This window comes from Rhodamnia argentea, chromosome 9 (assembly GCF_020921035.1).
Source record: "Rhodamnia argentea isolate NSW1041297 chromosome 9, ASM2092103v1, whole genome shotgun sequence".
NCBI classification, from domain to species: domain Eukaryota; kingdom Viridiplantae; phylum Streptophyta; class Magnoliopsida; order Myrtales; family Myrtaceae; genus Rhodamnia; species Rhodamnia argentea.
The window spans coordinates 25,958,875-25,970,701 of record NC_063158.1 but is presented as its reverse complement, the minus strand read 5'-3'; the positions used below and the strand labels follow the sequence as shown (position 1 = coordinate 25,970,701).

Here is an 11,827-nt window from a genome sequence, read left to right as displayed (position 1 = left end):
TTTTATGCCAATTTAAGTCCAATCGCCTGTTCAATTAAAGTTCAAATCCTCTGCCATGAATCCAAATTAATGCTAATGTAATGCATGCACGCTAAAAATAAACATGAAAAATTGATTTCATTTTTTTTGTTTAGAACTAAAATTAGTTTTAATTTTCTACTAATAAAAGTTACTCAAAATTTAGATGTCAACATAAAGTTGGCATTCTTGTTAGAAAGCATCATGAAGTAAAGGGATTTTGCAACTGTCAGGGCCACTATTTTACCTAACTTGGTTGCCTACTTCTATTCAACACTTTCTTTTGCTAGCTTTGAATCTTTTTCGTATTGCATTGGAGATGCACAATACACTTTGCACATTACTGAACTAGCAAAGATTATGGAAGTAAAGGTAGGTGAGTTCAAGCCTATTGATATCCAGCCAGAAGCAGCCTATAACTATCTCACGGGAAAGGGGAACAACACAAGAGAATCGAAGGCACATGTGGCCTATAATGATTTTTCCGTGAAGCATATAGTGATGCATAAGGTTGTTATCGAGTGTCTGTGATCCAAGGCTTCCTCAAAGACAGATATTTCCAAGTTTGAAGCCAAGTTGATGTGGGCTCTGGTGACTAGGTATGATTACTCTACGACCTACACTATCTTCCTACACACACACACACACACACACACACACACATATATATATATATATATATATATATATATATAACTGTGCACAAATCAAAGGGATAACTGCTATATGTTGGGCTGTTCTATCTGATTTTGAAGTATCACAATGTTCATCTTCCCGCTGAATTGACGCAAACTCAAATTCCTGTCATGGTTGCTGAAGAATCCATGATTCAGAAGATGGGCTTTAGGTTAACAGACAAAGGTTAGGTCAATAAGAACAAGGAACTTGTGAAAGTTGAATTGGAAGTACAGTCTGAAGGGGCAGAAAAATTTGCTAAGCGGAGAAAGACTACTGCAGAAAAAGGGAAGAAATCCTCTGTTCAACTTCAGGATGAGTCTTCTGAAGAAGAAGAGGCTCAGTTGACAAGTTCAGATGATGAGAGAACTCACACAGATTCATCCGAGGAGATCCCTAGTGCTAATTCACATGATGATGATCAAGGAGAGGACAAGGATGAAGTTGGAGAGGACATTGACGAAGATGTTCGTAGAATAAATGAGCAGGAGAATCTTGCTGACAAAGAAGATCATCTCCATCAGACTCATATGCATGAAGGTAGGAAGAAAATGGAAACTGATGGGACATCTACTGAAAATGCAGAGAGAGAAGCAAAATATGATTGTGAGATGTACATTGAGATGTGGGAGGAACATATGGATGAAAGAAAAGAAGCAACAAGGATTGGTGAACTTGTCTCTGGCTTGAAAGATAAGGAGTCCTCGGAGTCTCTGGAAATGGAAGTTGACAAAATGGTTAACGATGAATCACTTGCTGTTGCTACCGAGGAATTGACTGCAGAAATTGCAGACAAGACAGTAGAGATTCAGGGGGAGGAAAAAGAAGAAGATGAAGCCTCTACTCAAGCTTAGAGGCAGAATGAATCTACTGCTCAGAAGGAGCAATCTGCTGTTCAGCGGGAGCAACCCAAGGAAAAAGAGTCTGATGTTCAGGAGGAACAACCCAAGGAAATGGAGTCTACTATTGTGACTCAGAAGAAGTTATCCAAGGAGACAGAATCTGTTGCTGGAGAGAAAGAAAAGAGAACTTCAAATGACATTCTTGCTCAGACTCAGAGGGAGATCAATTTGCAGCGCGTTCTAGATTCTACCTCTAAGAGAGTTTCTTCAGACAAGGGAAAGGCACCAATGGCTGAAGGAAGGGCTAGAACACCTGATAGAAAATTAACTCCAGAGAAGACCCTAAATGCCTTCATTAAAGAGCTGGAGGACACAAGATCTTCACAAGGTTATGTTTATAAGAATATGAACAACTTCATAACGAAGTGTTGCAGAGGCTGGACGCGATTGCAAAAGAAGTTATGAAGAAGTTGAGCACTTTTCAGGAGATGCTCGACAAATATCTTCACCTCTTCTTCTCTGAGATGGCCAGCTTGGATACTTATTCTCTAATTTGGGAAGAAAACATTACTCAAGAAGTTCATGAACTGCTGTCTTTGAGAAATCTCACTTCTGCAATTGTTGGTACAAGTGGAGCAAATCAAGACCAGAATGAAGAAGTTCCAAAGGAGGATGGCAATGGGCCAAATGGAGTTTCCTCCTCTTCTGCAAATCCAAATCCACCACCTTCTACTTAAATTTGTCTTTAAAGTATCTCGTGTTTGTCTTGTCTTTTCTTGAATCGGACTTTGTGTGCATTGCTATGAACTTACTATCTCGACCTTATTAAGGTCTGATAGCCTGGTTGTTTAAATAAAGCTTATATGGTGTACAATTATATGTATTTTTCCTCATCGCTGATGAAAAAAGGGGAAGAAGATACCTTATCAATAGCGTAGGTCATAACAATTGCAGGTTTACACACAAGCCATTATGAAGAAATCTACTACGCGAAAAATGCCAAATATAGTATTATGTAAAAAACGACATGGTGATATTTTTCCAAACTTTATGTCGTTTAAATAAAGCGCATATGTTGAACGGATATATCTTTTAGATGCGCATTCATATTTTTTCGAAAGATTCACATGGCTTATTTGTTTAAGCATTTGTTAAATCTTTCTTGTGCTAAATCATCGTTCACACTTTTCAAAATTCATTTTTTGGTTGAGGAAGTTTTGTCATCATAAAAAAGGGGAGAGTTTGTTAAGAAAACATTGCTCTGAATATTTTGATTCTGACAAAAATATCATTCTTTAGAAAGAATCTGATTAATGTTTTTAACTTTATTATTGCAGGTATGAACACATGAATAAAAAGCTTATATTGTTCCAAACCCGATCTTCAAACTCAAGACGAAGTCATCACATATTTGCTTCTTACATAATTAAATCTTATTATTCAGATGGAGGGAGGTGGTGCCTCTGAAGACTCAACGTAGAGAAGACTTATATGACACATCAGCAAGGACTTTATTAAAGCTCAAAGTCACTATTCTAGACTGTTCATTTTCAAAGAGTTTCTTCTACTTCTGGAGACCGCTTCTAAATTATGTTCAAATTTTGCAATATCTTCCGATCAGATTCCGAATATTGGCATTTGGCAGGTTTTTGGTTTATGTTGTGTTGTTTATGGAAGTCTGTAATCTTTGATTAGCAGGATTTTTTTCCGATCAGATAGGGAGAATATTTTCAATTGGATATTACCGTCCATGGAACAAGATATTTTGGATATTTGAATCACCTCTACTTATGGAAACTAAGGATTTGGCTATATGAGCGACTGAATCTAAAGGGTTCAGCGCTACTCCAATGGCTAATAAATCTACCTAAATACAGTCTCGATCAATCAAGATTGATGACGTTCAATCATCAATTAAAGAGCAATCCTTTGAAGACCTGTCCAACAGCTAGCTTAGGGATAAAGGAGTATAAAAGGGAGATCCATTGTGACTTATAAGAGATAGATCAGAATATATAATTTCAAAGTACTTGAGTTGTTAATATTCATATACTTGTTCTTGAGAGCTGCATATTTTATATTTGAAAGGTTTTGTAAGAGTGAAAAAGTATGAGTTTTCTTGTAATCTTTCAACATTTCATCTAGTGGAATCCAGCCAATTGGCTGTTAGCGTGAAAGAGTGGACGTAGACTTATTTGAGCTGAATCACTATAAAATTTGCATGCAATTCTCTTTTCTCTCAAACTCTCTTTACTGTGTTTAGACTTCTGCACGTCTTGTTCTGAATGTGCTACTGAACTTATTTGTTATTATGTATTAACTTGTTTAAATTCCACATTTCGTTTCAAAAATTTTCAGAATTACCTATTCAACCCCCTCTAGGTAATATTGCTAGACACAACAGCAAGCTGAGAGAGAGATATCTACTAAGCTGAGCAAACTACTGCTATAGCGATCTCACAACACAACATTCATGCTTTTTTCTGCCAGCAGTGGTAAGAATTTACCAATAACTTCATACATTTACCAACTAAATGAATTTTTTCAAAATTTTCTTACCTGGACCTGCTCTCGTGCTGAAAGATGGGCCATCGTCGAAGGTGACGAAGGCGTACTTTATTTTTTTTCTCACTCGGGTATCCATAATGCTTGTATCGCGGAGAGAATAAATTTGATTTTCTTTCAGTTGTCGAGATGGCTCCGGAGAAAGTGCAGCAACGGAAGACACACCAGCGGGCAACGGAACACTGCACATTTCTTTCAGTCTTTTCTTCTTCTTGGTTTTTTTTTTCCCTGTTTTAAATTTGAACAAAGGATGCTAGTACATTTAAACGAGCGAGCTATGTTCAACACCTAATGACGCCATGGCATGTCAATTAAATTATTATAGTAACTCTGTAAACGGTCCCGGTATCTTTAGCATTATTCGACATAGATTAACTGGTTAACTCTATCTTTCCAGACCGACCAAAAATAAAATAAAAAACTATATCTTGCCAGCAAAGGGAAGTCATGTTATGCCACGGATACCTAAGATTCTTTGTTGACTCGATAAGGGTTGAAAGTTGGCTTTGATTAGTGGGCCAAGTTCCTGAACACCTCAAGGGTTCAACTTTTTTAGGGGTTTTTGTTTTTATCGGAGACATCCGATAAAAAAGGGTCCAACTTTTTTAGGGGTTTTTGTTTTTCTTGTCGACCAATAGCATTTGAATTTTATGGTCTTCGTCGCCAATTACGACTTCCTTTGTCACAACTTTGGTTGTTTTATTTTTTCCCTCGTCGGGGTCTGTCTCAGTCGAAAAAAGGCTGCCAAAGGATCACGCGTCTTGGCACCAAAGAAAAAAAAAAGGATCACGCCTATTCTTCAGGCGCACCCGAGACACGCACTGGCACAGAGAGAGATCTGCTAAGCTTAGCAAACTACTGTTATGGCGAGCTCAGATGCAGGAATGCCGTCCAATAGTGAGTATCAAGTGTTTCTGAGCTTTAGAGGACCCGACACTCGCGCTGGATTCACTGATGTCCTCTTCCATAGCTTGACCGATGCTGGCATTTGCGTCTTCCGAGATGACGAAGAGCTCCGTGTCGGTGAAAGGATCGATGGATCGCTTCAGCAAGCAATCCAAAACTCCAAAATCTACATACCCATCTTCTCTCGTACCTACGCTTCGAGCCAATGGTGCCTCCGTGAGCTCACACAGATCGTGGCAAGCACCTTCAATTCGGGAGGTAATAAAGAGATTCTACCCATTTGCTTCGACGTGGAACCTGATGATATTAAGCTAAAAACCCCGCTATATCGCAATGCCATACTCAATTTGGAGCGCGAGAAGAAGTTCTGCAATGAGCAAGTAGATGCTTGGAGAGAGGCTCTCATGGAGATTGATGCCATAAAGTTTTGGGAAGTGAAGAAATACAAAGGGTAAGCTAGTTGCTTTCAAATGCTTATTTATCCAATTTTGCTTTAACAGTTGATGATAGATGTACAAATTCCACCATGAACAAGCTGCGACTTTATTATAGTAATACTAAATGATGAACCTATGCTACCATTGTCAAAAAAAAAAAAAAAAAAAAAAGCGAAGCTCTTGACAAGGTCATCTTATATAGTGAGCGAATAATGATTTTACAGTTTGGTTAGGTAAACTACTATTTGATTGTGGACAGGGGGAAAGAAAAGAATGGGATTATGAAATGCCAGGCAAATTCCTACTTAATCATATAGTCCTTTAGTATGTTAAAAGTTTGTCCTCTTGAATACATCATGCTCAACTTCTATTGTCGTCACTGAAATGTAAATAAAATGTCAATTTAAAAAATGCACGAAATTTATACATTTATTTTGCGTGAGCATTATTAGTTCTCTCAAGCTTAGTAATGTCATGTTGAAATCAAGTCAAATTGCGGGTCATGACAGAGCACGTGGTGCCAAGTTTATAGGGAGTATATATTGGGGTGATATTAATGTCCAATATGGACTTTTAGATGATCTAGATTGTTAAGTTCCCAATATTCATCCATATATTGCATAGTTTATCCGGTATATGAATAGCATCACCTCTAGCTAGGTAATCGTGATTTCGCATTTTTCTCCCACTAAAATGGTTTTTAGTTGCAGACACGGTGAACTGATCAAATTGGTAGTTGAGGAGGTCCTGAAAAAGTTGAAGACAAAACACAGATTAGTGACTGGACATTTAGTTGGAATTGATGATCGAGTAGCAGCAGTAGGCAAATTATTAGATCTCAACTCTGGTGGTGTGCGATTAATCAACATTTACGGCATGGGGGGCATCGGTAAAACAACTCTTGCCAAGGTCGTCTTCAACAAAATCTCTTCTCATTTTGGAAAGTGTTGTTGTTTCCTCGAAGATGTTCGAGCGAAGTCATCAAGAACCGACGGCCTAGTTGAGTTGCAAAAGAAGTTATTATCCGAAATCAGTCATCCTGCTGGAATAAGGAGCATTGATGAAATTGATTATGGAATGAAGCGGATTGGAGAAGCACTTTCCAATAAGAAAGTTCTCATTGTACTTGATGATGTCGATAATAACAAACAAGTGGAGTATTTGGTTGGAAATGGTACTTTGTATTCGGGATCTAGAATATTGATTACAACTAGAAATAAAGATGTTTTGGAAAGCCATACACTAAATCATCAAATTGTGGATTATGAAATGGAGGTGATGAGTGTTGGTCGTGCTCTTGAGCTTTTTAGTCAACATGCATTTAATAGAGACTGTCCTTCGGATGATTATAATGATTTTGCAAAGGAAATCGTATTCGCATCTGGAAGACTTCCGTTGGCTCTTGAAGTGATAGGTTCGTTTCTCTACCACAAGACACGGGAACTATGGAAAGAAACATTGGACAAACTAAGAAAAGCACCTCATGAGGATGTTTTTGGAAAGTTGAAGATCAGCTATGATGCCCTAAGTTTTGAACAACAACAAATATTCCTCGACATTGCATGCTTTTTCATTGGTGAGGATAAGACAAATGCAATTTATATGTGGAGAGATTGTGGACTTTTCCCAGATAACGAGGTTAGGATCCTCAGTAGCATGTGTTTGATAAAAATTGTAGAAAATAATAAGTTTTGGATGCATAGTCAACTCGGAGATCTTGGAAAAGAAATTGTTCGTCAAGAAGATCCCATGAATCCTGGAAAGCGTAGTAGGTTATGCACTCACGAGGAGATCCTTGATACAATAACCACAAAGAAGGTAAAGTGCCTTAGGAGGAAACTAATTGTTTCTCTACTAGAAAATCCTCTACGCTACATGAGGATGCTCTTTTTGCTTTCTTCAAATTCCAATTTTATCCCTTTTCCTCTGAAATAAAATACTGAATACCATTCATTTCTTGCTCTCATTTGTAGGTGAAGAAGAAAGTTCAAGCACTGGATCTTGATCTCCACAAAAGTTATGCTAAGGTGGTTATTAAAAGTGAAGATATTGGAAGGTTTAAACATCTAAGATACCTCAAATTAAGTGGGGGAACCTTGGTTGGTAACTTAGCAGATCGTCTAACCGAATTAAGATGGCTTATTTGGAGCCATCCTTCTCCAATGTCTAGGCCAACCAATATGCACTTAAACAATGTGGTTGTTCTTCAATTTTCAGACAATGACTTCATAGATGATTCCAAACTACAGAGCTTAATCAAGGTATGTGATATGCTTATTTGTATTATATTTTTTAAAAATTAATATTTGAATGTTCATCCATTGAATATTGCCTTTATTTTTTTTTACAGATAGCAAGGAAATTGAAAGTTCTTTCTCTTGAAAGTTGCCACAACATAACCAAAACACCAGACTTCTCTGAATGCTTGAATTTGGAAAGGCTTGCTTTTGAAAATTGCTCTAGCTTGAGGAAAATCAATGGTTCTGTTGGAAAGTTGAAGTGTCTAATTGAGTTGAAGTTTGATGCTTGCTTGTGTCTTGAAGATTTGCCTGAAGAAATTGGGGACCTAGTGAATCTAAAGCACTTCTTTGTACAGTGGTGTAATGTGAAGAAACTCCCAGATTCCATATGGAAGCTGAAATCATTATGTGAGTTGCACTTTTTCAGGGGCTTTGATGGTTTTGATTCAGCAAATTCATGGGAATTACCTAGTGGTATTGGAATGCTTCAGAATCTAGAAGTGCTTGTAGTCAATAGTAGCAATTTGAAAGGTCAACTTCCTTTTGGAATTGGAAGTCTGCCCTATCTAAGAATCCTAAATTTATCATTTACTCGTATTAGCGATGTTCCAGAGAGCATTAGCATGCTTCCTTGCCTACAAAGATTGGAGTTGATGGAATGTCCAGGGATTCAAGAGTTGCCAGTGCTCCCAACAAGTTTAACTCATCTACGAGTGTCATCAGCATCATTGCGGATAGTTCCAGATCTCTCAAACTTGACTAATCTGGTTGAGTTGGATCTAAATGTTAGTAGAGGAGTAGGAGAGAAACCTTGTGCAGGTATGTTATGGTGGATTGGGAGGTTATCCAAATTGACTAAATTGAGCTTGGGACTTCACAATATTCCTGCTCCTACTGAGCTTGCTTCCCTTTCTCATCTAAACCAACTTGATTTGTTTGGATTGGATCCGCAGACCTTTCCGCAGCTTCCCTTGTCTCTGCAAAAGCTAGGCCTAGATAATTTCAATTCAATTGTGTCACTCTTTCCAAACCTGAGGAACTTGTCATCTTTAGAGCTCCGTCGGTCTCCAATGCAAGAATTTCAACTCGATGGGCTTCAACTTCCACATCTGAGGGAGTTGCTCGTGCAAAGCTGTGCACCGCTCCAAAGATTCAGTCTATCAAGCATGAGGAAGCTGAAAGATGTCCAGGTGAGAGATTGTCCAGAGCTAGTTGAGATCCAGTTTTCTTGGGTGTTCGAATCACTGAGTTCATTGTCTATTGAGTGGTGCAAGTCCTTCGGAAGGCTCGTTTATGTTGGAGAAGAAGGGCATGATAATAATGAATCTGCTAATGAGATGATTAATTGTGAAGGGAGACTTATCCTTCAATTGAAAGCCTTAAACAAGTTGCAGACTTTCAACCTGGCGGGTTGCCATAAGATACTTAAGATTCAAGTTGTCGGTACATCGGGATCGTGGGAACGCTTCGATGTTTGGAGTTGTTCGTCGCTGCAAAGTCTTTATGGTTTACAAAACTTAAAGAATTTGAAGTCTCTATCCATCCACTACTGCAATGGGCTACAAGTTGTCGAGGGCCTCGACGAGCTGGAGTTTTTGGACCAGTTGATACTTAAGAATTGCCGGTCGCTGGAGAGTTTGATAGATATATCAAGTACCAAATTGCCAAATCATTGCCACATTCACATTTCCTGTTGCTGGAAATTACATGGGGTTAAGAAAGGATTCGATGGATCCGTCCAGTTTTTCAAGCATCATAAGGTGCGTTTGAACTCTGAACTATTCTCTCTCTCTCTCTCTTCAATTTCTTGTTGGAGCCATCCACAGGTATGAATTCAACTTTCAGGCAGATTCTTAACAATTGTGTGAAGTCGAAAAACGGTCAGACAAACATGAATTAAATCTGGTGGCACTTGTTTTAAAACGCACTCGACACAGATTTGATATATATTCTGGTTGTGTTTTTTCATTTTCTTTTCTTTTCTTTTCTTTTTTCCGTGTTTCTTTCCTTTTTGGTATATGAGGAAGTTCTATATCTGCAGCAAATCCACGGGACGAGGTTGCTCTTTATGAAAAATGACTGGAAAAACTTTAATATGTAGAAGAAATAGCTCAGAGCCTCTTATTAAACTTTTTGTTTTATATGAAGCGGATTGTTTAGTTTAGCGTATACACACTCCATCTTATTTGTCCATTTCTTGCTTGATGCAATTCATTATGGAGATGAGTTTGGTGATTTGTGAATTCTTGAGTAAAGATAGAAATTAAGAAGATTAGATACTCATTGCACAACCCAAAAAACAATTTTCATGAGGGAGGTGTATCAAGAACACAACTTACAACATCCACTTATCAACCAATCAAGTGACTTATATCCTCGATGAAATTGCATGTTGCTTATTAAGATTTGTCGTTCTGAAAAAGAAAACAATGAAAACAAAACAATAGAAAAGAAGAGTTGATGTATTTCTTCATTCTCCCCTGTCCGTTTAAAAGCAGAGGAGAAGGCTGGGGAGGGCGTCGTTTCAATGCCTGAGCTTCAACAGAATGTGACGCCGATTGCGGACAAAGATGGCCAGAGCCGTAGAGGCCCCGTCTCTGAAAGAAGTCAGAGCGAGCGTTCGGCAACGAGATGGGCCTAGACGAGGAGGAGCTGGCGCAACTGGCGACCTGGCGCTGGAGGAGTCCACCAGGGCCTTCATCGGGTCCATGTCGTTTAGGGACTTCGCATGGAGAGCAGGGTGGGGGACAGGGGCCTGATCATAAGAGGGTGGGCGGCCACCGCAACTCCTGATCCTCAGCCACCAAAGTGATAGATATGGTAAGGACCGTTAGATATATTGTATATATTAGAACTAGGATTTTTCCTTGAGTGTATGTATTTACGTTTATACTCTTCTTTGAATGTATACTTATATCGGCTTTGTGCCTAATTGTAAATCAAGCATTCCATTATTGGTTTCTCTAAATCTATCATGGTATCAGAGCTAGGGTTTGCTTTCTTGTGAATACTGTACATTAATCCATGACTACGGTGGTCTCGCTTGTTGGTGAGCAAGCTGGGGGTTCGGGGGCAGCGCCCCCAAGAAAATTTTTTTCGCTCATCTTCTTCATTGCGCCTTCGTTTTCACGCCGGCCGCCCGACGTTGTCTTCATCAATATGACTTCGTGATTGTCGCAACCTAAAATTTAGGCTAACGGATTATTAGATTAATTAAATCAACTAACCTAATTCGGACCTTCCCAAGTCCTACCGAATCACAACTTAGAAAATATTTAATCGGAGCCGCCACTAATCATTTACGGTAGGTTGATTAGAAACCTATATAAAATAGCGGGAGAACTATTTTATCTCTACGAACCGTAGAGAATGAGTCCGGGGACTTAGTTACGCTAATTGAAAAATTAACGTCCTTTCGGTACCAATTTCATGAAAAAGCCTTTCCGATTGATCGATGTGAATTTGATGATTAATTAAAAAAAAATATGACATGAAGACTATATATTAAGCGCTCAGAGGATGATTTTTTGGTATTTTCGGCAACAAAAGAAAACATTCGAAAGCATTCAAAAATCTGAACAAAAATAAACAAAAATGCCCATAATATACCTTTAATTTCCAATTTTTTTCCGAAAATCCTCTCATTCCCAAAGATCCGGGCTAGAGCGAGATTTTATCCACTACATCCTCGAGGATTCGAACCAGTATGCGGATACGCGTATAGAGAAACAACATCCCTTTTGCCAAAGGGCAGAACACGAATTTCTATACTAAATCACCATCCCATTCCACAAGATCGTGGCTAAGGCGTGTGATTTATTTTTTCCGACGGGTCTAGGCACATAGGGGAGCATATATTATGGGCATGTTTGTTTAAAGATGTGCAAATTTTAAAACAAATCAAAAACAACCAGCACGACAAAAAATAAAACGGAAATCAATTGAGCTTGAAATTTCGAAAATTCAAAGAGGGGTGGCCGAAAATATGGCGTTGGGGTCCACCTTTCCTCATCTAAACGTTTGATCCAATTTTAATTTGAAAGAATTATCTTTAAGATAGGAAAAATTATTTCAGATATTTCTCAAAAGATATGGATCGAACCTCATCTCTAATTAGATAACACTCAGGAAAAATGCCAAAGAT

At 38.5% G+C, this 11,827-nt stretch overlaps 2 protein-coding genes across 3 annotated transcripts; both read left to right on the top strand.

Moving 5' to 3' along the window:
* Positions 1-378: 378 nt before the first annotated feature.
* Positions 379-2,272, top strand: LOC125316490 (protein starmaker-like). Its single transcript, XM_048284841.1, has 4 exons — positions 379-528; positions 930-1,493; positions 1,593-1,928; positions 1,970-2,272. Exons 1-4 carry the CDS (start codon positions 379-381, stop codon positions 2,270-2,272), a joined length of 1,353 nt encoding a protein of 450 aa, XP_048140798.1.
* A 2,657-nt stretch (positions 2,273-4,929) lies between these two features.
* LOC115742875 (disease resistance protein L6-like) lies at positions 4,930-10,295 on the top strand. Of its 2 annotated transcripts, none has more exons than XM_030677397.2 (5): positions 4,930-5,457; positions 6,154-7,261; positions 7,417-7,704; positions 7,794-9,443; positions 10,182-10,295. In XM_030677397.2, the coding sequence occupies exons 1-5, from the start codon at positions 4,964-4,966 to the stop codon at positions 10,233-10,235; spliced, it is 3,594 nt and encodes a 1,197-aa protein (XP_030533257.2). In that variant the 5' UTR covers positions 4,930-4,963; the 3' UTR covers positions 10,236-10,295. The 2 variants fall into 2 exon arrangements, with proteins under 2 accessions (XP_030533257.2, XP_030533256.2); XM_030677396.2 differs by having other exon boundaries at positions 10,179-10,290.
* Positions 10,296-11,827: the final 1,532 nt, after the last annotated feature.